Source organism: Colletotrichum jinshuiense, chromosome 6 (assembly GCF_051148585.1).
Source record: "Colletotrichum jinshuiense chromosome 6, complete sequence".
Taxonomy (NCBI): domain Eukaryota; kingdom Fungi; phylum Ascomycota; class Sordariomycetes; order Glomerellales; family Glomerellaceae; genus Colletotrichum; species Colletotrichum jinshuiense.
This window is the reverse complement of record NC_139313.1, coordinates 3,094,558-3,120,257: the sequence shown is the minus strand read 5'-3', so window position 1 is coordinate 3,120,257 and position 25,700 is coordinate 3,094,558. Positions and strand designations below refer to the sequence as shown.

Here is a 25,700-nt window from a genome sequence, read left to right as displayed (position 1 = left end):
AAAGGAGGTTTTCCGTCTTTTGCATTCTTGGTTCGACGAGATTGAAGTGGTCCATGTGGACTCACCATCGTCTATTGAAAGCTCGTCCCAAACAAGCATATATAGAGACAGGGTGCGGCCCGGTCACTTTGTTTCCTGGGCGTCCTGTCTCTACTCTCACCATCTCCAGCATCTTCCAACTTGAGCTTTTCGATCGCCCGCAATGCTTTTGGATACCATCGTCACCGCCCTGCTGCTGGCCACCAGCGCCGTGGCAGTGCCCATCGAAAACCCCCTCGAGCTGATCAAGCGCGCCCCAAGCCCCGGCGTCGTGATCCAAAAGTGCGCCAAGCCCGGCGTCTTTGCCCTCGCCTACGACGACGGCCCGTACCAGTACACCTCGCAGCTCGTCGACATTCTCAACAATGGCGGCGCCAAGGCCACCTTCTTCCTCACCGGCACCCTGTACGGCTGCATCTACAACCAGCGCGCCGCCGTCAAGAAGGCCTTCGACTCGGGCCACCAGATCGCCTCGCACACCTGGACGCACCCTCAGAACTTTGGCAGCCTGAGCCAGTCGCAGCTGACGACCGAAATACAAAAGCTCGAGCAGGCCTTTGTCAACATCTTCGGCAAGAAGCCCGCCTACATGCGCCCGCCGTACCTCGCAACCGGCGGTAACGTGCTGCCGACGCTGAAGACGCTGGGATACAAGGTCATCACCAACGATGTCGACTCTGGTGACTGGAACGGCCAGACGGCGGCGCAGAGCGAGCAGAAGTTCCAGCAGGCCGGCGCGAGCGGCAACGGCCATATTCCTCTCATGCACGAGACCTACGCCAGCACGGTGCAGACCCTGACGCCGTGGCTGATCAACTGGGCCAAGCAGAACAACCTGAAGCTGGTCACTGTTGGTGAGTGAGACCTACAATGCTATGACTGACGCGGTATAAGTACTAACGCAGGTGATAGCTGAGTGTCTTGACGACGCTAGCGGCGCATACCAGGCTGGTAGCTTCACCGGCAACGGCGCCAACACGTGCTAAGTGTGAGAGGGGGGGAAATACGATATGCAGAGCGGCGAGTAAGAGGAACGTTCTGGAGAAACGACTAAGCAGACTTGGTTGAAGCGGGGGTGAAAGTGCGTGGCTCGAAGCCACCTCAAAAATTCATCTACATACATAGCAATGATGCCCTGTACATACAAAAATGCCATGTCAGCATGAATGGACCACGGAAATCTTTGAAGTTACAAACATTCATAGTGATTCTCAGGGGTTGGATTGTGGCAGATGCAGCGGTAATATGCCTTGGGGTTCCACGAATCCTCGCGCAGTGAAATTCGATCATGTGCAATCTAATATTAGCGCCACCGCAAACCGAAACTACAAACTCCAGGGAATCGTCCCTGCTCATCCTTCGGCATCCTTCGGGAGGCTCTTGGGTTTTGAAGTGTGGGTCCCGGGGTGCCGAACGGCGTTTTTCGGATTTACATAGTGATTTCGACGGCGTAAACCCGATCCGGGCCGGCTTTAAACATGCCGACTCGAATCGGACTGGGCATTTCTGCCCGACTTCTCGGGTGAAGCCAAGACTATTTGCAACTCCAGCCAACTGCATTACTCATCGTGGCGCAGCCCCTGGCCATCTCCCTCCGCGAGCCTAGGGAAGCGCTATCATCCATGGTTACGAATGCAACAGCCCAGCAACACAATGGCGTCGAAGTCTGAGTCGGCAATGGGTTGTGATTATTAGATCAAATGATACTTATAAAGGTAAGGTGCACTGGCTTTGAAATATATACATGACAGACAAGAAAGCGACACCAACGAGAGAAGGTCGGGCCATTGTTACTTGACGAGATTCTGCTGCACAAATTCCACCCAATATCAAGAAACTGCTACCCTCACCGAATATGTCGAACAGCAAAATGAATCAACTTTTCCCACCCAAACCAACTTACACGGAGCGTGATCTGCCAGATCAAACAGGCCGAGTTCGTCAACTATCCGAAATACCCCCTCGCGCATCCATTTAACTAACAAACCCAGGTGTTCATCATCACCGGCGGGGCGTCAGGAATAGGCTTGGAACTCTGCAAGGTCCTCTACGGCGCCAACGCCACGATATACATCGCAACCCGCTCAGCCTCCAAAATCGCATCCGCTATCAAGACCATCAAGACCTCGCACCCTTCGAGTCGCGGCCTTCTTGAATCACTTGTCCTTGATCTCGCAGACTTGACAACAATCAAGCCAGCTGTGGATGGTTTCCTCGCCAAAGAGTCTCGGCTACATGTGCTGGTGCATAATGCAGGCGTCATGATGCCGCCGCAGGGCAGCAAAAGCACCCAGGGCCATGAGCTGCAGATGGCTACGAATGCTCTGGGGCCATTCCTCTTGACCCATTGCCTCGAAGACAGGCTGCGGAATACAACCCGTATCGAAGGAGTGCCGAAGGGTAGTGTGAGAGTTGTATGGGTTGCGAGCATGATCTCCCTTGGAGCCCCCAAGGGGGGTATCGTATGGAATGAGGTCAATGGCGGTCCAAAGCTGTCGGGAGATTTGATGAGTGACTACATGCAAGGAAAGGTTGGATGTGTCTTCTTGGCGGACGAATTTGCAAATCGAACCAAAAATGACGGAATCATATCTGTGGTAAGCACACTCCAGGGATGTGAAATTGCCGGGGTGCCGCATACTAATTTCAAACAATAGAGCGTCAATCCTGGGCTTGTGAAAACGGAACTGCAAAGAAATGCTCCAGCAGTGATGGGTATGGTAATGGTATGACCAAGACTCTTCGGCCTTTTTGCTTGCAAGTTCTTCCCAATTCTAACAACTTGCCAGGGGGTTCTCTTCAAAGGGCCCAAGTACGGGGCATACAGCGAATTATTCGCGGGGTGCTCGTCTGATGTCACAACAGATAAGTCTGGGTCGTATATTATTCCCTGGGGAAGATTTGGTTCTATACCGGAAGACATTGCTGCCGGCATGACAACGGTCCTCAAGAAAGATAAGTCTTTGGCCATGAGGTTTTGGGATTGGTGCGAGCAGGAAACTCTTTTATATAAATAAGTTTGGTTCTATCTGTACCATTTTTTCGCAGACTATGGGTATCCATCAAGAAGCATGATTTTCTCTATCTCGGCTCGTAACAGATGAGTCTAAAAGCTCGATTTCAAAAAAAGATTATGGCATATGCCTTCATGAGTCGTATGAAGTTTCGATATCCCTGAAAAGATGGAGGATGAAAGCAGCATGTTTTGACTACAATTCATTACAGATCTTTACCAATATGAATCCTCTAAATTAAGAGCGATATCAACAATATCCGACAGAAGTCACGTGCCTTGCGAATGCGCAGCTTCAGATACATGGGCCGAGATGCATCTGCAACGATGCCTTGAATCAAAGCTTATTAAGCAGTTCCTGTAACATGTGCACAACTGCGATTGTCTTATTGAGAGTAATTACTTTGCTGCCAGGGATCACCAAAGGAGAGAACATGAATCCAAGTCGGTCATGTTGTTGGCAATACTGGAACTTTGGTGTACATGCGAAAAAGCCGCTGCTGTCCACCGCTACCCACTGATAAATACTATGGCCCGGAGGTCCCAAGAGATTTGGTTGACAGCTTCTGCTACCTTCGAGCATCGAGATGAAACTATCGCATTACACAAGAATCTGCATCAAGATATATGTTTAGAAACCTATGATATCCGCCAAGAGTGTTTACACCGCATACTGTTCTTCGGGATGTTTCCCCTTTCAGTATTCCGCTTAGTATTTCAATTGAATCTGATTCCGTCAGATCTTCATAAATAATATGGCGACAGACGCAAGACAAACAGGATGGCCAGGTCAAAGGAGAGATCATGCGGGGGCCGAAAGACAAAATATCACTTTTCAATGGAGCAACGCCGCACAAGAAGCTGTTATTATGTTGAATATTTCGACGGCGAAAACGTGTACATTCCATGTATCAGTCATTACTGTAAGCAGTGTTCAAATTTCTCGGCATTAAATGTTGATTTCAGTCGAGATTCACGAAGGGCTGTTATCACGAAGACATTTTTATGCAAAGTCAACAGTTGTTGAATCGTCAATCCCATGATCGTTCAGAACTGGCGCTAGATTGGTTTGTTTTGAGGCTTTCAACGTTCATGATGTCTCACTCATATCTCAAGAACAACTTCGTACGCGCTAGAATTCAGAACCTCATCAGGGTCTTTTCCAATTTCTTTCTGGTAAATCTTAACCAGAAAAGGTTGTTTCCTTTCACAAGACAAATAATAGTTAGCTGCCGAAGAGTATACATACTGAAACCGGTTTAAATCATTGATCAGATAAGGTACCTTGGGGTTGCAAGTATGGACTACCAGGAGAATACTTGGAATCTCTGCAGCAGCTTGTATTCCGATGCTCGGCAACACCAGGGGCCCTACGCTGAATACTGTGATGGCTTCGCGGACCGAATGTCCCAATGGCGTGCATGGCTCTGTACGAACACAAAATATTTGATCCTATGCCTCTTGCTTCTAGGATACAATGGGAATACATTCCCAATCAGCTTCCCTTTTGCCTTCCATTGATCTCCAGCATGGAGAAGTGGGGTTGGAAATGGAGCAGTGCACATACCCAACATGCCCTCGTCACAAATACGAAACACTAAGATCGATTATGACGGCTTTTCACATACGAGAATTAAAGGTTATTTTCGTTCAAATTGCTGCGTTGAGAAGTGCTGAAGTTTTCAATGGCTCCAGCTGCGGTCACGTCTTTAGCTTGTTGGCTTCTATCTCTCACCACCTGGATCGATGGCCATGCAGACCAGGTATTTTCGAGTTCGTGTTTGAGGCGAGACATATCATGATTGCTTGGATGAAATTTTTAGCGAGTAAGGCTCAAGGTAACATTGATCACATGAAATAATTGACGTTGCAGTGCAGAACCATGGAAGTGACACTGATATGATCTGACACTTTGCATATCGATGAGGAATTCGAATAAGAGCATCTCAGTTTGCCATCGGATGATTTGTGCAATTCTGCAAACAAGTTTGGATTCACTCGAGAGCTGGCGGCCCAGGACGACGGGAAAAGCTGTTTATTAAAAGAAAATAAAAATTTCTTCTGTCAATGACACACGACACACGACACTCGGGTGCGTTGCCCATTTTTTAGTTTCCTCTCCACCCTAACCCCAGCATGGGTACTACCCTTTTCATTTCATGCCGCATACACACGCAATCTATTTCAGGGTCAATGGAGCAAAGTCACCGCAGCATTGGATTAAGCGACCTTTGCTTAAGTGTATGGTTAGGCCGCTAATCCCCTTTCTCAGTTAAGGTTATCAACACTCGCAAAAGGCCCGTTTGTATATTGCCTTATTATCTAAAAGGGTTTCCCGGCCTATATTTAACATTCATCGGATAATACCCCGCTACAGTAGAGCAACTGGCTTGCATGGCGTAAGACGCTGATGAATACCATGCCGTCCTATTAGATCATCAGGTTCCGGTATAGGGAGTGACCTACGAACAGAAAATGCAGTAGATAATAAGTTCTGAAGGATTTGGAATGTCTTTTTGTCCCAGAACGAACAATGCCCAACATGTTGGCTCGTCGTGGGGCGTTGGGGACAAGACTATAGCTGACGCAATGCCAAGTTGGAGAGCAGCCTGTAAGTGGGAGCCTGGAAAGAGAGAACAAGGCAACTGGCACCTCAGCTGTTCACCTTGCCGTCACATCCGCCTGTTGGTCAGCCGCTTCCCCCTGAGTTAATCTTAAGCCTAACAGATCCTAGACATCACACTCAGCAAGCATAAATTTAGTTTATAGTCTTAACGTCCCGGCGGGACTACCCGCTCTGTTTGAGTCAGGTAAACCGGATTGTGTTCCCTATTCTAGAAGCGGAAAAAGTCGGCGGATCCCTAATAGGGCTGGCTGTGCTGAGCACGGCCACGTTTGTGTTTAAATGTCGACACTTTAAATATTGCCGGCAGCCGAGGCACCACGCTAACTCCTATGGAGTCCTGGGTATGATTAAAACGAGCCAGGGTCTCTGCTCTTTGACCCCTTCAGGTGTTCATCCAACCTGGTATTCCAGATCGAGGCATGAGTCCGAGTGAGGGTCGAGTCATGGTTATATGGGGACTTAGCCTCTTTCGTACGCCAAGGAATGCCTCAGACGACCATTCAGCACTAAACTGGCCACCATGTTGGTGAAAAGTGGTGCTGTCATAGCTAGGCTGGTCGGAAATACAGCACGGGCTTCATGTGTATGGTTGACTTCGCAAACTCGGTCGAGATGAACCTTGAGCATCACACTGGCCGTCAGGGTTCTTGGAAGCGAGTGATGGTTTGCCCGACTCTGGCGACCCGAGTCATAGGCCCCAGCAGACAAGAAGGGTCAGTGTTGGGCACTATTAAGTCAACCAAGCAAACATGCTGCTGCATAGTCATTGCCAACGCTGCTGGAGATTGGGACTTTCCCAGTACGTAACCGCGAAAGGCCTGTTCGTGACTTGGCGAAGGCCCTTAGCACCGGGTATGGGTTCATCTCAGCTGCTAGCCGAGGGCCATCGGTACCTTGCGGCATCTAGATGTGACTGAGAGTCTCCTTGGCATTGCGGGGGGCATTTGCAACTGTGATCGAGAGAGATATGATCAGGAGCATACAATGATCACAGTCTCAACATGGGAGGTTGCGACTTTACCAAGTATAAAGAGCCCGTCATTTCTCGACTAAGAATCTATTTTCTTTCGAGTCATCAGCAACATCTTCCTCCTCAACTACACCAAAGCCTATTTATTCTATAGCTGCCACTCTTTTAGCATTTTCGTATGTAATCGTTACGCCAGATGCCACTTGAATCAACTAACTGTGTTCAGATCATGAAGTTCCAAGCCGGACTGGTTCCTACTTTTGCGGCCCTCTTGCAGGTCGCCTCTGCCGCCAGCCCGATTCAGGTTGAGGTTCGCTACAGCAAAGAGATGATCGATGTTGGCAACCTCAATTTGGGACAGGTGGTCTGGGATAAGATCTACGCTGAGCCTGGCAATGAACGTGCTATTGTCACCGACACGACCTACCCTACTACCGGCAACAAGTGCACGACTTGGGCTAAGCCTGTTGATAACGACGCCCGCGTTGTTATCAATGGCGCTTGGGGCCGCATTCCCGACCTCGGCCCGCACGACTCCCGCGAGGCCCTTGTCGCCTCATTGGTGAAGGTCCTTGAGGAGGTCACCAACCCTACAGGCTGGCGCGTCTTCAGCAACTGCTACGGATTGACCTGGCAAGAGAGTGTACCGGCTTGGAAGGGCCCCCATGCCTGTGGCGGCTTGAATCCTACGGTCTCGGAAAACTGCTTGTGCGACAGTGGCATGGCGCAATGCGAGTTCCACACTTGGGCACACCAGGTCCCCTCCGTTATCAAGGCAAATCTGTACCGCGACGGCGTGCTGCTGGCGGACAACCTGGAGATCAACTTCTCTTCGAAGCGTCGTGCGGTGGATAGTGGCTGTGGCACGGTTGGCCAGGTTGTGAGTGCTGTTGTGGGCTTCCTGCCCATGCCTGGCCCACTCTTCGCAACGGGACTCGGTGTCTTCTGCAGCTAAACCAGCAGAGCGAAAGACATAGCTGGAAACGAGTGGATCAAAGAAGCCGAGCAAACGGGAGCTGGATTGACTCGAAGAGGATGAAGCTTCCACAGGTGGTAGCCAGGCCAAAGAGAAGAGAGAAGCCCTATCCCGGGCACCCATAGAATGGCTTGTTTCTTCAACTTTTTCTTTAGACTGTTTTCTCTGTACAAACAAGTAGTCAGTATTGACGTTTAGGGCTTACAAAAAACTGACAATTTTGCCCACCTTCTCGCCCTCCTGTAAACCCTGCTCACCTTGATCACCTCAGGCATCGTCCAATCCCTTTAAATGCTGTCGTGATGAGGTGAGCAACTAAATGAAGGAAACACAATTGAGCAATATAGTGTTGTGCCCCTGCTTCATGCTCCTTCCCCCTTCGCTTCCCACGAGTACCACGTCACTCCCGAGCGTCTACGTCAAATCATGCTATCATCCTGCATAACACTGATGCCATGAACATGGAGACAAACCTGCTGCTCTCACCATTTGGCTGACACATAATGGCATTGCATTAATACCAGGTCGGTCTCTTAGTTTCCGAGGTGTGTCAAAACGCCCGATCCGGAGTCTTCCAAAGGGGCATGATACGACCAAGACTGCGCGTTTGAATCGCAAGGAGAAGTAACTGCGGATGTTTAAAATGAGGAAATTGCTGAATGACTCAACGAGCTTGTCGCTAGGTCAGCGGCTTATGGAATCATGAGGAAGGTTCAAGGGGGTTGTGGGGACGGGGCATTCGGGGCCGGCTTCTGAGGTTACGGGGAATGTGAGGGTGCCTGCAGCAATGGGGCCTCCGGATATCAGGGGTGGTATGGGGGAGAACAATGCACAGTTGTAGGGAAGAGGAAGAGGAGGAGGCCATTCGATGTTGGTACGGGGTACCGGGTGGGTGCCGGTGTTGTTCAAAAGGACTGCAACAGACACACAGCGAATCAGAATTCTTACACCAGTCGTCCCCCGATACCCGAGGGCCGTAATCCAGACATGATCTGCGCATGAAGTCCTGCTGTCAATGACATCGATTGCCATTGTCTTGATCGAACGAAGTTTGGCATTAGGTCTATACACCACGAATAAGGTCATTTCCAACAACTACGGTGCTGCGGCTGCACTGCGGGCTTTCAATATGCTGGCCCCGCCCACACTGACCACCCCGATCGCGCGCAAGCTTTGGGCAACGGGTGATCCGGTTGTGGGTTGTTTTATTCATCATAGGGAGGTGAGACTTTTCTATTCCGGGTCTGAAGAGGCTCTGAATTCGAGATTGTTCTCATACTTCGTGCCGTTGTTCTAGTTCCTTCGAATTGGAAGTCTCATAATTGCCATGCCAGTAAGGTGCTTGCCATCTTGGGTGAATTGCCCACCGTGCTACGCTGCGATGTCTAGTTATTGCGGCGGGCTTAGTACTATAGGCCATTGGCCTCTGGCAGTTTAAAACCGTGGCAGATTTTTGATGGTGTTTGAGGTTGTCAGGCAGCGAAATAAGAGGTAGAGAGGGAGACTATTGCAATACATTCAGCAGCAGAGCTGCTTGGAAGCGTGTGGATACCCAGTAGCGTGCGGGGTTCTGAGCAAGATTTTGGTGCGGTTATCCGAGGATCGGTAGATCATCGGCGTCCACGGCTAAATTACTCGCGGTCCCGCACCTGATGATACTCTAAGTTCTCGTGACTGCTTGCCGTATAATTAGTCATGTGTCGCAAGTCTCCAACAACGCCCATACTTTTGGGCTCTGTAAAGTTACCGCCCTTTTTCACACTGTACTCGTACCTTCAACTCGGCACTCCAGCCAGAGTGACAAGAAAACTGCACAAATATGGACAAGCAGGCTTTGTGGTGATTCAGTAGAGGAACGCCGTAAGAAGACATTCATGAAATCCAGGGAAACGTGACAAAGTGACCGAAAGGGCTCGGGGAAACCCCGCAATGCACGGTATGGTTCTGACTCGATTCCTTGGGGTTGGTAGAGGGGAAAGGTCTTAATTTCGGGACAAGAACTCGGCAAATACCAGGTGCACTCAATTGAAGTACAAAAGCGAGACTGTGCCGCAGTGGGACCTGCAGACGTAAAGCGCAACTTCGTGGTAAAGCCTTCAACATGAATCTTTCTTGGATCTTCACCACTGCGCTTAGTGCTTGTGCCGCCGTCGCACAAGATACTACGGAACCCCAGGCTCCCAAACTGACTTACCTCTACACTCTCACCGCACTGCTCAATTCATCAATTGAGATTGGTACCGGGATATATAGCGATCGCAAGGCAATTCCCATAATAGGCGGCAGTTTTAGCGGTCCCCGGCTCAACGGTGAGCCATCCCACTGCATTTGCATCTCATCTTAGGTTGATTCTAATTTGCAACGACAGGTACCGTCCTTGATCTTGGTGCCGACTGGGGTCTCACCGACTCAAGGGGTGTATTTCATCCTGATACGCGGTACAACTTGAGGACCGCTGATGGTGCAAACATCTATATCCAGACAAGTGGATCGAAACAATCGAATGGAAAGATTTACCTCAGACAGATATTTGAGACGGGAAGCGAGGATTATTACTGGCTGAACAATGTTGTCTCGGTGGGTGTGTTGACATCTGGGAATGGCAGTGTGACCATCGAGGGTTGGGTGTTGGACCTGTAATGGTTGTTCGATAAAGAAGAAACAACCGCAGCAAGCGCGGGCTATCTGTCAGACCGCTGTCCGCTACCCCTGGTTCCAACTTACTGCTACGCATCTATATATGTGCTCAACTTATTGGATTGTCCGTGTTGTTGACTACTTGCTGGCAACTTGACCTCTAGCATTACCCTGTCGTGGGGGTTGGCTGCACATCGCATTAGGTGTAGCCCATTTAGGAAGCCAAGTCTGCCCCAGCTATGAGCCTGTCATTGCATGCAACTATATCCAGCAACGCTTACTTTCGGGGGAAAATCGGACATTGCTGCAGTATTGGCCCTGTCGTTTTTCTTTTTCTTTTCGTAACAGATCCAAGTAACCGGTGTATTCGTGCCTGCTCCAGAAGACATGATGGGGGTCTTATGCAAGTCTTCGATCTAGTTACCAGAGAGAAAGCTTTACCTAAGAATCCTAAAATAAAGCAAATGCCAATATAATGTTTCCATACCTTGAGAGCATTGTTATATAAAACTCATTGAGGTCCCGAGTTTCACTCAACGGATAGGAGTTGGGAGTCTCGTCGAGACATCTTGACAAAACAAGAGCTGTTTCCCCAGAAACCCAATCCAAGATCGTTGGTGGCCTTTCCAATTGCACGAAAGAGTCAACGGTCCTGCGGTGCCCCAAAGATACCTTCACATCATGCCGGTAGAGCCTCTTGGTACACCTATGTACATGTCAGTAGGATACAGTCAAACATCAGGACGCTGTTCCAAATGAGGTACGAAAACCTGGAATTCGAGGCATTCATTCATTCAGTATTGTGTTCCTCCGTCAACATTTACGAAGCCCTCATTTGACAATGCCAGCTTTGCTTCATGCAGGAAAGCTTACGATCCTAGCACAAGGGCGATCTTTTAAAAGAACTCAGAACCGTCGTTTACTCCAGAGGAAACTTCGAGCTCGAGTATCAACAACTCTTACATATATCATAGCAAAAAGTATCTTCTGTTCGAATTCTTGTGTCAATTAAACGGCAAACAGGGTTTTTATGGACAGAGGTATGTTGAGGGTCTCCGTCTTTTACAGTATAAAAATCTCTTCGAAGATTAAACTCGATTTTCCAAAGAAGAGGCGTAGGACTAACGTACGGCTTATTTGAAGGAGTGGAAGCATTGTGTCAAAAAGCCCTATAACAGCACCATAGAGACCAACTAGGGCTCCTAGGCTGTCCATGATGAGTTTCAGGCACATATTTCTTTTTAAACTATTACTAGCGACCAAAAACACCACCATCAATCACTTCTTTAAAGATTCAGCTGAATACACCTCAGTCGCATGTCTGGAGTCTGAAGAGACCAAATCCTGGATTCAGCTAAGCGTTGCGCATCAACTAATCTCCCAAATATTATTTATCCTGAGACCCTTCTCTTTTCGGTTGAGGGCGGCATCGTGGGGCGATTTGTTCAAGAGAGAATCGTGGACATGATAAGAAGCCCAACTACGGCTGAAACACGCTGTAGATCAACTTATCATGGATGAGGGCGAATCGTTAGTTACTGTCTCTGTCGTTGCGGCTGCTCTTGCAGACGAGTCGGTCTAGGAGACTCAAACTAAACTAAAATCGAATGAGATTACATAACAAGCTTGTACCGCCTTTTGGACACCTATCTGATTCTTCCTTTTCAAGCCCCTCTGTAGGATTTTCGGATGGCCGTCTTCGATTTTTAGCTCGGTACATTTATAGAGCTCGGAAAGAACAGGCTCCTCCCGTTGCCAGTGGTGTCAACCTCGTGCTACCTCAATTACAAACGCCCCGGTTTGTCATTCCGGGCGTGTTTATAGGTGCTTTTCTTGAAAGCACTGGAATCTATCTAACAAGGGGCTACATATTGTGGCTTTAATCTGCTTGTGTCTTCATATTGTCTGTCGTTTGGTTTACTTCATCATTCGTACCATTTGCATCATCCTTCTTCCACCGATACTCTTTTTCGATTCCCAATTTCCTCTGCGCTGTATCACACAGCTTCGCATCTCCACAGTTGCATATTGCTGGCTCTCTCATCCATCGATACGTGATACTCCACCGATCCCCCCTCGTGCGCACCGTTCCATCAGACAAGGTATCCGTCTTCCGCTTCCTGATGCCGTGTTTCCAGTGAAGCCTCGAGTCACCTGACATCTGCAGCATGCTCCTTGGTGTTAGGTCGACCTCAGCCCTCTCGTCTTCCTCACCATCGCCCCTAGGCCGCGTAAACTGCATCATGACCGGTGATCCCAGAGATAGCGCATACAGCTGATCGTACGGAGAATGCGTGTCAACATGCGGCGGAATACCCGCACCAGGCGGGTAATGCTGCAGACAGACTTGAACCGGTGGTTTGCCCTCTCTAGTGGGGATCAAAGGCTCCAACCAATCCGGAAACGGGTTGAACGGGATATCCGGGTCTATCCCGAAGGTCTTGTAGTCGAAGGTGTAGCCGTAGTGCAGCGACAACCGGCCGGAGCGTTCCGGCCACGTGAGCTTCGTCCGGAAAATGTGGATCAGCTTTTCTTCGTGCTCAGGCGTGATGAAGTCGTTTTGCCAGAAGAGGCCTGAGGGCTGGATAGGAAGTTCCTCCATCTTTGCATTTTACATAGAGATAAGTCGCTGCAGCTTTTGGGATGAGACAGAATCGTGCCAAAGATTTTTCAGGATTGAGGCATGCTATTGCCGAATCCAAATTCGGCTTAGGGCACTATCGGTAAAAGTCGTGCAGTGGGGCACCACCTCAGACCACACCAGCTCACCAAGTTTGGCAGCGTCCACAGATCGATCTTACGATAATAGCAGTCAAACCCTCACTGTAGCATAATGCACACATTTTCAACCAGTTTCCCATTTAACCGCAGTCCTCTGTATCAAATTATTTGCCATGTCTCTGGTCAAGAGATGGTAGTCGTCATGGCCCTACTTTATCTCTACTGGAACAACTGATCACTACGTTGTAGATACCAGGAGTTAGCGCCCATCGCCTGCAATTATAAGATGAAATTCTTCAGCCTTTATCTGTTGAAGCCAGTTACTACTTGCAATTCTCTTCTTTCTCCCTACTTGAAAATTAATTTCAACATCTCTTGGTTATTTTCGTCCGAAATTGGCGTGCAGCATGCACCAGCACCTCAATAGCTAAAGCTCCCACTGAAAGCACTCGTATCGGAGAAGGCCATTTCAATGTGGCTGTTGATGCGCATGGCTGTAGCGTATTTGATCACTAAAATTAATGTTGATATCGGTTGCTAGGATGTAGCTGCAATAGACGATATCAGCCATTTCTTTACATCTTGTTGCCTGTACCAGCAATAGGCACACAGACCGCCTTCGAGAGCACCGGGCAAATGCCCCATTTTTGATAATATAACAGAATCTCACAACTCAAAAATTCCACAAAAGTACCTAATGTGTACATAGTCTGTGCCCCTATTCATATGTGACGGTTGAAAAGAAATGTTTCCAATCAGGGATTCAGGTATTAAGCCGAGCCATCGTTGTCATTGTTGGCTGAACCTCCGAAACCCCCATTTGCTCGCCTTCTTATCCAGAGCCGACGGGCAAAAGGGTGCGGAAATAGTATTTTTAACACCAAGGCAACCTGGCCAAACTATTAAATGTGGTCGCCATCATGGTTTTAAGACCATCCAAACCTGTTTGATTGCTGCGGGGGGGGGGGAAACCATCCCCATCCGAAAAGCAAAAACAGGAAACTGGGGCTTCATCATCACTATGACTCCGGCCGCAGCTCACTTTAGTTCTCCGGCTAACATTGGCCAAGGGTCTCTTACTTTTCCTGCCCAAACTCTCTGTTTTGCTCTTCGTCTTACTCCAAACCCAATTTTCAACAAGATAACAACTACCGGTAAGGCAGCGACCGAGCACGTCCGCTCTTCGTACGAACCCCTCCATTGCCAGTTTTATGGTTTGTCGACAAATCCTAGCCCCCGTCTTTCAGTGACCGTGCCAACCCAATCCCTTCATTGAAAGCGGGCCCGGGTGGGAAACGGAGATCTCCCGGCATTTGCATTCGGAGCAAGGAGCCCACCCAGTCAAATTTCCCGAATCGCCTGCCAACCTCCGAAATACATGCCCCAAAAGTTACATCTCCATTCCCCAAAAGTCGATGACGTCCCGAAGACGAGAACACCACCGAACAATGTAGACAGTCCGCTACAGTTTCAATAGCTGTGACGTCAGACTTGTGTTTCCTCTGTTCGATAAGAACCAGACACGAAAGGGTCATAAGTAGACAAAGTCTTTATCCGGCGACACAATAAAAATTCTTCCATTGGCATCATAAACCGACATAAGTGAATATGTCTAAACCAGTTCTCGTCGTCATCGGCACCGGCTGGGGTGGATTCACGCTCTCCCAGAAGGTGTCTCTAGAGAAGTACGACGTGAAAGTCATCTCGCCAATCCGGACCATCCAATACACTCCGTTGCTTGCTAGTGCAGCCTGTGGGCTTTTTAATTTCCGTCTCGCCGAAGAGCCAGTCCGACGGAAGCACAGGACGGCCTTGAGCTACTACAAGGCCATCGCTGAGGACATCGACTTTGATCGACGCGTTGTTCGGTGCAAGACGGACGCTCGCACCGGCGATGAGGACCCTATCAGCTTCGAGGTCAAATATGACAAACTCTGCATTGCACCAGGATGCGCTACTCAAGACTTCGGTACACCCGGAGCTAAAGAGCATGCACTTTTTCTCAAAACAACAAATGATGCCCGCCTGATCCAGCAGCGTATTCTTGAGATGCTAGACAAGGCTTCCCTTCCCACGATCAGCGAGCAAGAACAGCGAGACATTCTCAACATTCGAATTATTGGTGGCGGTGCCATCGGCATTGAAGCAGCTGCCGAATTGTGGGATTTGTGGTTTGAGGATATGCGCTTTCTTTTCCCTCACTTGGACGGGAAGCTAAACATCATTATCCACGACGTCGCCCCTAAGATCCTCTCTACATTTGACGCCCGTCTCAGCGAATACGCCACGACATCATTGGAGGGGAAATACGTCAAGATTATGACGGGTTCTCACATCCAAAAGGTCGAGGCTGATGCCATTTTCACCAAAGAAGATGGGCGATTACCGTATGGACTGCTCATTTGGGCAACAGGAAACAAGGCGAGCCCGCTAATCGAGAAGTTGCCTGTTAAGAAGTCCAAGAATGGGCTGCCTCGCATTTTGACAGACAAGTTTCTTCGTGTATTGCGCTTGGATGGGAGTTCGATGGAGGAGGTCTTTGCGCTGGGCGATGCCGCTGATATTGAAGGAGAGTCTTTGCCCACACTAGCAGAAGTAGCCCTCCAGAAAGGCGAGTATCTCACCAATGCACTCAACTCAGATGGACGTGTTTCACCATTCAACTACAAGCAAAGAGCTCTTCTAGCTTATTTGGGCCGCCGCGATGGTATCATTGGTGGCCGCAAGGAGTGGACTGGTATGAGCGCATGGTTGGCTTGGCGTTCTGGGAGCCTAGGATGGACAAGAAGCTGGAGGAGGAAAATGATGATCTCGATCAGCTGGCTTTTTGTTTGGTTGGGAGGGAGGGATATTGCGAGGACCTAGTATTCGTTTACATGGTTAACTAGTCTGTCAACCCCAAAAAAACACAATGATTAAACATCCGGTTAGAAATTTAGTTGGCGTACTGCCTGATGAATCTATCCTTCATTGACCAGCAAGTGAAATGTGACCAACCGCAGCATTTACCACAAAGCCAAAACTATGGCTGAGTTAATTATCACTTTATTTCTGTTCATATCCGCTCACAATGTTATACATCTGTAGCATTAAATGTGTGAGAAATGTTGCGAAAGTCAGAACGTGGTCAATATTTTGAAAGTATCAATCCGGGTATCCGCAAAGCCTCGCTAAGTGTGACCTGGATCAGACACTTCTACAGCTCAGAATCAAATCCCCCCCAGCGTTATCTGTGCATTATACAGTCCAATTTAAGTAAGCCTATTCATCGGTTTAAATCCGATTCGCCGTTGTCCAGCGAGCAGCTGGAGCTGCCAAGTAACTTTCAACTTCGACAACCGGCATAGCGCCGAGAGTTGATGCACTAGCCTGGGAATCGAAGGAACGTCGGTTGTCGTTGCGCTGCATCATCACACGCTTTGTAGCCTTGGAAGCGGGCGAGAGGGAGAATGAGAAACGTTTGTTGAAGCTGCGTTGTTCGCGTTAGTCCAATGATTCAAGGACAGTCGACTCAGTCCTGCAAGCTTACTTGGGAGCCATGATGTCTTTCAAGTGTTGTTTATTGAGTGCGGATATCGTGAATTCTTAGTGATGGTTTTTTTGATTGAATATGTCTGTTGAGTTTGCTTTGATGATAGGAAAGTTTTCTGTTTGGGGGTTGAAGCGGATTTAATAGAGTTTAAGTAGATATCAACGTCGCTTTGCAGTGAACACAGCAACGTCACTTGGAAATCGTTGAAGCCGATCAAAGCTAAGACTAAATATGACTACGTCATCTGCAAGTAGAAATAAGAGGTTATCATGGTCATCATTTCCCCTAATTGCAAGCGAATTTTGGTTCAGAATGCCAGCTGACTGAAGATCGAGCATCACCATCGCCAATAGTAATCACCGCCAACCAACATTGCCTCACGCCAGCCACTGTCAAATTATTGGTTGCCGTAATCATGCGACACAACTTATGACGCTCTATTCGATTGCTTTCTGAGAGTGGTGGTGGTGGGCTCATAAGGCTCAGATTTACCCCGTGCGGCGCAGTCCAATCGCGTGTGCGACAATCAGTGGGATCGGCGGGCGTTGCGCTGCCTAGGACCCTTCTTGCATCACTTCGCAGATCAAGTTGCACTTGGCATTCGATGAAGACGTCAATGGTGTCAATTGTGGCTTTTTGCTCTAGGGTTGCAACAGCCAGTAGAGGTCCCGTGATGTGACCAACTGACTATCGCCTAACTGAGGACAAGCATCGAAGCGAATGGAACTACGACAGATGACGGCATCTTAAGCAAGGCTATTTAATTCCCGACAGAATCGCTTTTTGCGGGATCATTTTCAAATGCAGCCATTCTTAAATTCTTGAATCCTCAGGGCAAGCATAGCTCACGGAGTTTATCAACGTCCTGTAAGCCTCACCTCAATATCACTTGGGTCGACACGTTGATCAGTGACCTGGGCGATCCCTCGAGTGTTATGCAAAATGTCTCATTTTCTTTATTTCATATTTCGGATTAAAAAACGTAACATCAAAAACTACAAGGCCCCAAAAGATGGTGAACCATAGACAAATATAGGGTTAATTGATTGTGTCTACGAAACACCAATATCTATTTTCTTAGAATGATCACCATAGAAAAGTGCAAATTCTATCTTTATGATGCTATCTCACTTCAAACACGAAACCCTGGGTCGCCAAAGGTCATGTCCTGAGAAAGACAATATTTGGCTACCTCTTTCCTTGAGAAGATTCATCGGAACGTCGAGTGATGGGACTGGGTAAAACTGAACGAAAGTAACAATAGTGTACAATAGTGGAACCAAGTTAGGAATTGATCAAGATAATACGAGTTACCAGTATATTGAATGCCATTGACTTGGGGCATCGTAGCCTTTGGACTCTGGAAACGTATGATCGAGCCGATTGCTCACTGCATTGTTGCTAGTCATAACTAAATGGAAAAACAGGGGTTAAGGTTACGAGGATCATGAAGCGCAATTGAAAGTCAGTTTCACCTTGTTCAATGTTTTAATTAGGCCAATTTGTCTCTGTTACTGATCTGGAGCTTTTGTTTCTAGTGCAAGGTTTGGGGTATAAGTGGCGGACTGTAACTAGATGGGAATGAAAACTAAGGTGGCTACCTAAATTACTCTCTCTGGTAATAAACGAACTATTCGGTAATTATGAATAAAATACGACACGCCGGCTAATATTGGAGACTTGGGATTCATCATCTGGGTATCTTATGGGTGACGATGGCACTGATGGTGGTGTTGGCAAGATTGACCCATGATGAAGTCAAGGTCACCTGATTTGGTAGGTCTTACATATTATCGTCCAAAATATTTAACTACAGACATAAAATCACCACCCACAAACAGCTACGTTTCAACCGATGAAATTTGGCTACTTGCTTGAACTGCCTCGAGTGCCTTCCGGATCTCTCCATGTTCCCTTCGGCTATGTGGAGCCATCAATAGCTTAGTCATCACAAAAAAATTCTGCATGTCGGCTTGTCTGACAGCAAAGGTTGCGATGGTCTCAACTAACGAGAACAAAATCTTCGGAAATTGCAAAAATGTCATCCATAAAGAAGGCGAGCACAGAGAATGCAGCGGGGTCTTCAGCTCAGAATGCTCCAGCTCTACCGCCAAACGTCTCAATCTTTTCTCCGTCAAATCCCAGCACGGCAACAGCTCTACTGAACGGTCGCATCTTTACGCGCCTAACAGCCAACGCTCAGACCGAACCTGCGAAGCTCTCCGCGGCGTTGAGAGATGTAGCTCGGCCTGAAGTCAACGAATCCTTTTGCTTCAGCCACAGCAATGTTGTCTTGATATTTGATGGTGATCAAGAGGGAGCAGATGTACAAGATATCCATCACGAGCACTTTCGTCTTGTCTGCCTGGCACTCAAAGACGCTGATATCAGCCTCGATGTCGCTGGGTGCATATTCGACGTCTCCAATGTCTTACAGGCAGGATTTCAGCTCGATAAATTGAACTCAGGATCAGTTCTGGTTATTGATTTGATGAGTGGAGATGACGACGAAGACTCCGAAGACGACGAAGCGGCTGCCGAAAGGTTATTAATGAGCGGAGACTCGGGCGCGACAATGTCATGAATCTTTTGATAATTCAATGAAAGGAGCTGCCGCGATATGGACTAGTTCCCCTTTGCTAATTGGGGCCGCGCCTGGAAGAATCCCTCGTAATGAGTTCAACCATCGGTCAATCAGACACGGCAATAGAGTATTGGAGTCGAACTCAGCTGAGGTCTACGTCCAAGCGCTTTTGAGAGGCATTGAGGAGGAGTGGAAGACAGGAAGAGCTGTATTCGTTCAGAATATAGACTAGTAGTCAACATACCTCTTCTCTCATGAAATACTTCGTTACTGGCCCGGCAATACCAGAACGACGCGACCAAATCAAATGTCCGGTTTGAACGTGCATAGACGGCGAAGTCTTCATGGCCATATCATAATCTATGTTGCTCGATCAACTTTAGACCCAAACGGCACCATGAAGATACTCTATTTTCAAGGGCAGCCGAGTGACATGGCGTTGCCTACCGCTAACTTGGTGGTAATCTTTGCGGCCTGATTGCAAGCGATACAAATGCCAAGAACAATAGCTGTGTCTAAAGTGATCAATACAGAAACGAACCAGAACTTCAAACGGCTCGTGGACGCTTGCGCAAATAAACGTGGTAAAAGATTGGTTAATAGAGTTGGTTTTTGGCATCATGCAACATCAACGCCAGAGGAGTCTAGTTTGAGGTTCATCGGAAGGTTACCCCCCCCCCCCCCCCAACTGCAGTAGCTGCAACTGCTGAAACAGCACTTTTGTCATTTCTTGCATTATCCTCGCGGAGAATGATGTGAGAATTTTATTCCATGCCTCGCAAAACGTAGCCGGCGCAGCCGGTAATGTTTTGCGTGCAGGCTGGTGCTGTGTAAGCCATATCATTCGTATTCTGGGCTAATCAGGCAACATTGGACAGTTCAAATGACTTTCAAATGCGGATCAGTTTGAAGCAAGACTTCTGCAACAGATGAAATGGGAACACTGCCATCTCTGGAGATTTTCCACGGAGTTCTACCCGGCACCTAGGTGTTCTTACCGGCGCGGCATCAGCTCAAGGTTTTTAGACCAGCCTGTGGCGAGTTTTTAAACCACCAACCAGGCTTCGCTGGAAGACCAGATACAGTAAGAAGGGGGGCAACTCGAGCGCCCGACTTAATATGCACAGAGGCAAGCAGGCCTACCCAGGTTTCCATCGCCCTCGGAGGAACGGGAGGATTTATAATCTGGAGGACAATCCCGCAATGAGTTCGCATCGGGCCAAGACCGCCAAGCTCGGCGAACAATTTTTAATTGAATTGCTCGTGTCGTTGAAAATTCGGAACTTGGCAGAACGCCACCTTGTCCCAACTCGAGAGTCTTGGCTCAGAGTCGATGTTCGACGCGCATGATGAACACACATTTTGCATCCCAGACACGAGACTTGCTAATTCAAGGGCCAAACCAAGACTCTGGATAGGTACAAAATTGTGTGGTGTCACAAAATATGGTATGGAGAATGCCATATGCGTCAGTGGCTTTGTAAAAGACCACAGCATCCGAGCTGTGGTTGCTAGAATTGGGCTTCGGAAAAGACAGGAGATTTCGAAACGGCTCACTCACGTCACACCTGGTTTTTAACTCCGCAAGGCTCCGCGTCCCGTTGCTGGTTTGTCGGCCATAAGTCCCAGTTTAGGATAAGAGCGCCGTCGACCTTGTCCCTAAACGCACAAGTCTCACTTTGTTTTGGAAATTATCATTGGTCGAATTTTCCCCACGTTACCTCCTCATCCTAGTTCCTCCACCCTACCTGCGGAGAAGATGCCCGTCCGTCGGCCAGACGCACGACTATGGATCTCACAGTACTTGAGACGAATTGGCGGCCAAGCAGCGGAGTGCTTTGGTGGAAACATCGGTCCTAGCTTCATTGTTAAGATTCCCCAGTCACGCGAAGTTTTTTCGTCCAAGAGGAGTTGTGGGATCCCCTCGGGGAGTATACACAAGAAGTTGGGGAGAGCCATCCAAGGAGTCCACTTCGGAACCCTCCAGCATTCCATGTGACCAACAGACCCGGATTTTGGAGAATGGGGCAAATGGATGCTGGTTCGATGGTAAGTCCCCGGGATGCAAGGTGACGTTCCCCGCGGACGCGAACGCGAGTCACCTCTGTGTTTTCAACCACTCTAGTCTCTCCCCGAATCCCCCGTCCGTCCTGCTTCCCCGTGGATAGGTATATCCCCACGTCATCCTGATGCGGCCGAAGAAGCCCCATTGCAGCTTGCATTCACAGGAGTTTGTTGGCCGCCGTGCGGTCAGCACCTGGACTGAAGTGACTGGGGACTCGAACCCTATCCTGGCGGATTCAAATTATTACTTGCCACGCGCGCGCGCACCTTGCACGGCGGGTTACAACAGGTAGAACCCCACATTAAAAATGTTGTTGAGGGTTGGTGGTTAAGTGTTCCCCCGCAACAGTCGGGACTTGACCGAAGCCTGTCATTCTTTTATAAGTTTTTAACTTCCCGTCCGTTAACACGTCTCTGAGTTTATCTCGACTCAATCCAGACGCCATCTGATCCTCACCCGTCTCTCAAACCCTGGTTCCTCTGCGACAGCCAGTTCCCTTTGTTGTGAAGAGCCAGATCGGACACAACGACAACTAACATGGACGACAAGATCGACCAGGCGGACGTCAGCAAGGGCGTCCACGCTGACAATGTCGAGAACCAGCCTCAGTACGCGGATCCTAACGCGCCCCGTGTCATGAGCCCGGAGCGTCGTGTGGCTGTTGAGAAGAGCATGAAGCGAAAGCTGGACGCACGATGCTCGTTGTTCGTGCTGATCTACATTATGAGTACGGTTCACTGTAAATCCTTCACGATGTCATTTGAGAAATACTCATATTTTGAACTCCAGACTACCTCGACAGAAACAACATTGCTGCTGCCCGTCTCCGCGGTCTTCAGGATGATCTGAAGCTGGACAATACCGAATATGCCACCTGCTTGAGTATTCTCTATGTCGGTTACATTCTCATGCAGGTGCCCTCCAACATGATCATCAACAAGATTTCACGCCCATCCTGGTACATCTCCGCTGCCATGTTGATCTGGGGTGTTATCTCAACCCTGTCTGGTGTCACGCACAACTTTGGCGGCATGGTCGCCACGCGTTTCTTCCTGGGCTTCATCGAGGCCGCCTTCCTCCCCGGAGCTCTGCTCATCCTGTCCAAGTGGTACACCCGCCGCGAGCTGACGACCCGCAACGCCATCTTGTTCTGTGGTAATCTCATCTCCAACGCCTTCTCGGCCTTGATTGGCGCCGGTGTTCTGTCCAACATGCAGGGCGTCCTTGGCCACGCTGCCTGGCGCTGGCTCTTCTGGATCGAGGGTGCTATCACCATGGCTGTTGCCATCTCCGCCGCCTTTATCCTCCCCGACTTGCCCACCAACTCCAAGGGCTTCACCGAGGAAGAGCTTTACGTTGCGCAGCTGCGTATGACAGAGGATGTTGGCGAAGCCGATGCCGACTCGGCTGACATGGGCCCTCTTGATGGTCTGATCATGGCCGTGAAGGACGTGAAGATCTACATCATGATGTTGACTTTCACCGCCTACGTTGTCGGCCTGTCGTTCAACGCATTCTTCGTAAGACTACACCAGATTGTCCCTACAAGATGTTCTTCAACTGACTCGAATATAGCCTACTCTTACTGGTACTCTTGGGTTCGGATATGTGCCAACTCTGCTGATGAGCTCGCCCCCTTGGGCATTCTCTTGCATTGTGTCGCTTATCAACGCCTGGCACGCCGACCGCACCCAGGAAAGAGTATGTTGCTTCCAGAACCTATTTGATGATCTAAATATACTAACTTTTGGCAGTTCTGGCATATTGTCGGACCTATCTGCGTCGGTCTCGTTGGTTTCATTATTTCCATGTCGACTCTCAACGTCGCCGCTCGTTACGTTGCTCTCTTCCTGCAAGCCAGCTCTTATGCCGGGTAAGTATTTGCTGAACTCCCGCGGCAACCAAACATTAGCTGACGCGTTCGTCTAGATTCATTGTCTTCTACTCTTGGATCTCCTCTTCCTTCCCTCGTCCTCCCGCCAAGCGTGCTGTTGCCATCGCTATGATCAACGCTTTCAGTCAGCTTGGTAACGTCGCCGGATCCTACGTCTGGAACCTCAAGGAGAACGGCTTCCGCAAGAGCTACGGTATTGTCACCGCCATGTTCGGTGTCACCATTATCGGTTGCTACATTTTCAAGGTTATCCTTGACAACTTGAACAAGGAACTTGAGGAGGGTGAACGCGCCTGGGAGGCTCAGGGTGATGCCGCCAACCAAACGGCCGATAATACGAACAGCGATGAGATTGAGGCAGCGCGCAAGATGGGCAAGGGTTTCAGATACCTCGTCTAAGCGCTACTAGATACTTGAAGTTGAACCCCGTGGTTGTTGATACCCATGAGAAGGAGCGCATTGTATATAAAAACGCCTACTTGCTACAAAGTCAAAGGCTCGTGCGAGTCACGGGGTCTAGCAAGCATCACATCGAGATTGGATTAATGTCATAATGAATTGGACGCAAAAAGCGTCGCGAGTAATTATCTGGTCTCTGCATGTATACATTGATTGCGTGGTGATGTGAACCCAACACCATGCTGCATTTAAACTGTAGTAAGAATCTTTTCACATGTTGGGGTAAGATGACGGCGAGGGGTCAGGAATTGGAGAAATTTCTCCAAAATGAAAGATATTAGAGTGGAGACTGAAAAGAAGCAAAAAAGTGTTGATCAAGCAATTCTGCCGAGGATAACATCCAGCCGCCTTGTGCCATCATGCCCGATGTTTCCGATGTGTTTGCGTTTGAAAGCCGCGAGCAATCTCACAATTCCCACTTCTCAAGTGTGTCCAATCCCCGCGTTACTGATCCCGCATTTTGCAAATAAAATACGGATACCTGGGGGAAGATTCCGGAGCAGTCCTGGAGTTGTCCCTCCACACCGCCCCGCGTCTCACCTCGACTTTCACTCGGACTCTGACCGAGCACGAGAACTGACATGCGTGACCAAGGATCAAGACAATCAAGGTGACCCTGCCCCGCCTTCTCCTCCTCTCCATTTATTTTTCCCAGTTCCACTTGGACTGCAGCTTCGGGTGAGATATCCTTGGTCGCCCGCGAGAACCCTGTCGGCAGTCCCGCCCCCTCTTAAACGAAGCCCCAGCCGGAACTTGTGTGGGAACCGATGGGCTGGCGCGACAACACTAGGAGGTAGAGGCATCCAGAGCGCCTCTTTTAGAAATGCTAGTGGAAAAGTTCGCTGTCGGGAATTTCTTCTTTGGGTTGATGATACAGTAAGCTGAATAGCAGGGCATGCCTTTCCAGGCGCCCAAATCTAACTACAAGCAGTCGGCCTATAACCAAAAGAACTGATTCGTAGATAGAACCTCGCCAACTATGCCTGTGAAAAAGTTGGATACGATATTCAACGGAGGCTAAACGTGTTTTCTAGGATTTAGGGTACTTCAAACCCAGTCCAATTATCGGTTTTCGATCATTCTCTTATAGCAAAGAACCCGTGCCTGTGAGCACCCATCGCAATGTGAATATTATCCACAGTCATCGAAATCTTTGAAGTCAAGCTTTTTCTCCACGTGTGAAAACCCCGTCCCGAACCCAATGCCCTGGTTTCGGACTGCAGGCTATCATATTCCTTGTCGTGGTGCGCCTCGGGGAACCGGTTTCCAAGTGACAAGAGATTCAGAAGCACGACGTGCATGTTGCATGTCAACCCTGGCATGGATTATGTTGATCAATCACAAAAGTCCCCAAATTGTAGGGAGCCGACTCGCGGAAAATCAAATCCCAGACCCAACCCAGCTGCTTGGGTCTGAATTGCGGAGGACGGCAGATAGGCTGCTCATGCAGCTTATCCGTCGTCGGGTAAATGAAGCCACATAGCGAAGCGATTCCATACGGGTGTATCTCAGGTCTCTTGCCTTACCAATATAATTTCTCTACGTGTTGGCTATGTTGATGTTGACTCGGAAACGGCCCTGCTTGTTAGGTGCTTCGCTTGCAATTGTCTAAGACTTCGCAGCACCACATCGGGATATAAAGGATTTGAGACTCCACCAGTCAAGCAATTCAACCCCGTTCATTACTGTCTCGCAATTTGAGATGTTGGGTAGTAGAACAGAAATCATTGCGCCCAGTTCTACATGAAAGCCACCCGGCAGCATCCTACTTGATTGCTGCTTATTTGTCGCCGCCATTCCTGATCGGTGTTATTCTCACCATAATGATAGTATTCTGAAGTTAGGTTGCATCGAGAATTAGGTAGCGTGTAGATTATTATTACTGTTGCCCAAATTAGTCGCTCGAACGGATGCTGGGATATTTGCCCTGCATGTTCCTCTTGTGGACAGAGTCGCACATGCAGTTGACTGGACCTTCGGCAAGTGATGGCCCGAGCCGCATCCTCATCCGCAACCTACGTAAGACCCATGCAACGACACAGCCGCTCGGTATATGACATGGGTCCTCCCCACACCATAGCATTGTCTACATGACTACGGATACTCTTCCGTCTATGGTATGACCAACATCACGCCAAGACAACTGAATCCCGGAATTCAAGGGTGGATAGAGGTGTCAGAATG

The 25,700-nt window shown here is 48.9% G+C and overlaps 7 protein-coding genes across 7 annotated transcripts; 6 read left to right on the top strand and 1 right to left on the bottom strand.

Moving 5' to 3' along the window:
- Positions 1–202: 202 nt before the first annotated feature.
- Positions 203–1,025, top strand: EsH8_VI_000793 (chitin deacetylase; the record flags this gene model as incomplete). Its single annotated transcript, XM_083272046.1, has 2 exons — positions 203–893; positions 952–1,025. The coding sequence occupies 2 exons, from the start codon at positions 203–205 to the stop codon at positions 1,023–1,025; spliced, it is 765 nt and encodes a 254-aa protein (XP_083127220.1).
- Positions 1,026–1,739: 714 nt separating this feature from the next.
- On the top strand, positions 1,740–3,056 carry EsH8_VI_000792 (uncharacterized protein; the record flags this gene model as incomplete). Its single annotated transcript, XM_083272045.1, has 4 exons — positions 1,740–1,754; positions 2,031–2,636; positions 2,697–2,765; positions 2,829–3,056. 4 exons carry the CDS (start codon positions 1,740–1,742, stop codon positions 3,054–3,056), a joined length of 918 nt encoding a protein of 305 aa, XP_083127219.1.
- Positions 3,057–6,877: 3,821 nt separating this feature from the next.
- On the top strand, positions 6,878–7,603 carry EsH8_VI_000791 (uncharacterized protein; the record flags this gene model as incomplete). Its single annotated transcript, XM_083272044.1, has 1 exon — positions 6,878–7,603. One exon carries the CDS (start codon positions 6,878–6,880, stop codon positions 7,601–7,603), a length of 726 nt encoding a protein of 241 aa, XP_083127218.1.
- Positions 7,604–9,725: 2,122 nt separating this feature from the next.
- On the top strand, positions 9,726–10,264 carry EsH8_VI_000790 (DUF3237 domain-containing protein; the record flags this gene model as incomplete). The annotated part of the gene is made up of 2 exons (XM_083272043.1): positions 9,726–9,933; positions 9,993–10,264. The coding sequence occupies 2 exons, from the start codon at positions 9,726–9,728 to the stop codon at positions 10,262–10,264; spliced, it is 480 nt and encodes a 159-aa protein (XP_083127217.1).
- A 1,876-nt stretch (positions 10,265–12,140) lies between these two features.
- On the bottom strand, positions 12,141–12,863 carry EsH8_VI_000789 (uncharacterized protein; the record flags this gene model as incomplete). The annotated part of the gene is made up of 1 exon (XM_083272042.1): positions 12,141–12,863. The coding sequence occupies one exon, from the start codon at positions 12,861–12,863 to the stop codon at positions 12,141–12,143; it is 723 nt and encodes a 240-aa protein (XP_083127216.1).
- Positions 12,864–14,590: 1,727 nt separating this feature from the next.
- On the top strand, positions 14,591–15,847 carry EsH8_VI_000788 (uncharacterized protein; the record flags this gene model as incomplete). The annotated part of the gene is made up of 1 exon (XM_083272041.1): positions 14,591–15,847. The coding sequence occupies one exon, from the start codon at positions 14,591–14,593 to the stop codon at positions 15,845–15,847; it is 1,257 nt and encodes a 418-aa protein (XP_083127215.1).
- Positions 15,848–21,700: 5,853 nt separating this feature from the next.
- Positions 21,701–23,456, top strand: EsH8_VI_000787 (uncharacterized protein; the record flags this gene model as incomplete). The annotated part of the gene is made up of 5 exons (XM_083272040.1): positions 21,701–21,890; positions 21,953–22,683; positions 22,739–22,864; positions 22,918–23,036; positions 23,093–23,456. The coding sequence occupies 5 exons, from the start codon at positions 21,701–21,703 to the stop codon at positions 23,454–23,456; spliced, it is 1,530 nt and encodes a 509-aa protein (XP_083127214.1).
- Between the last annotated feature and the right edge of the window lie 2,244 nt (positions 23,457–25,700).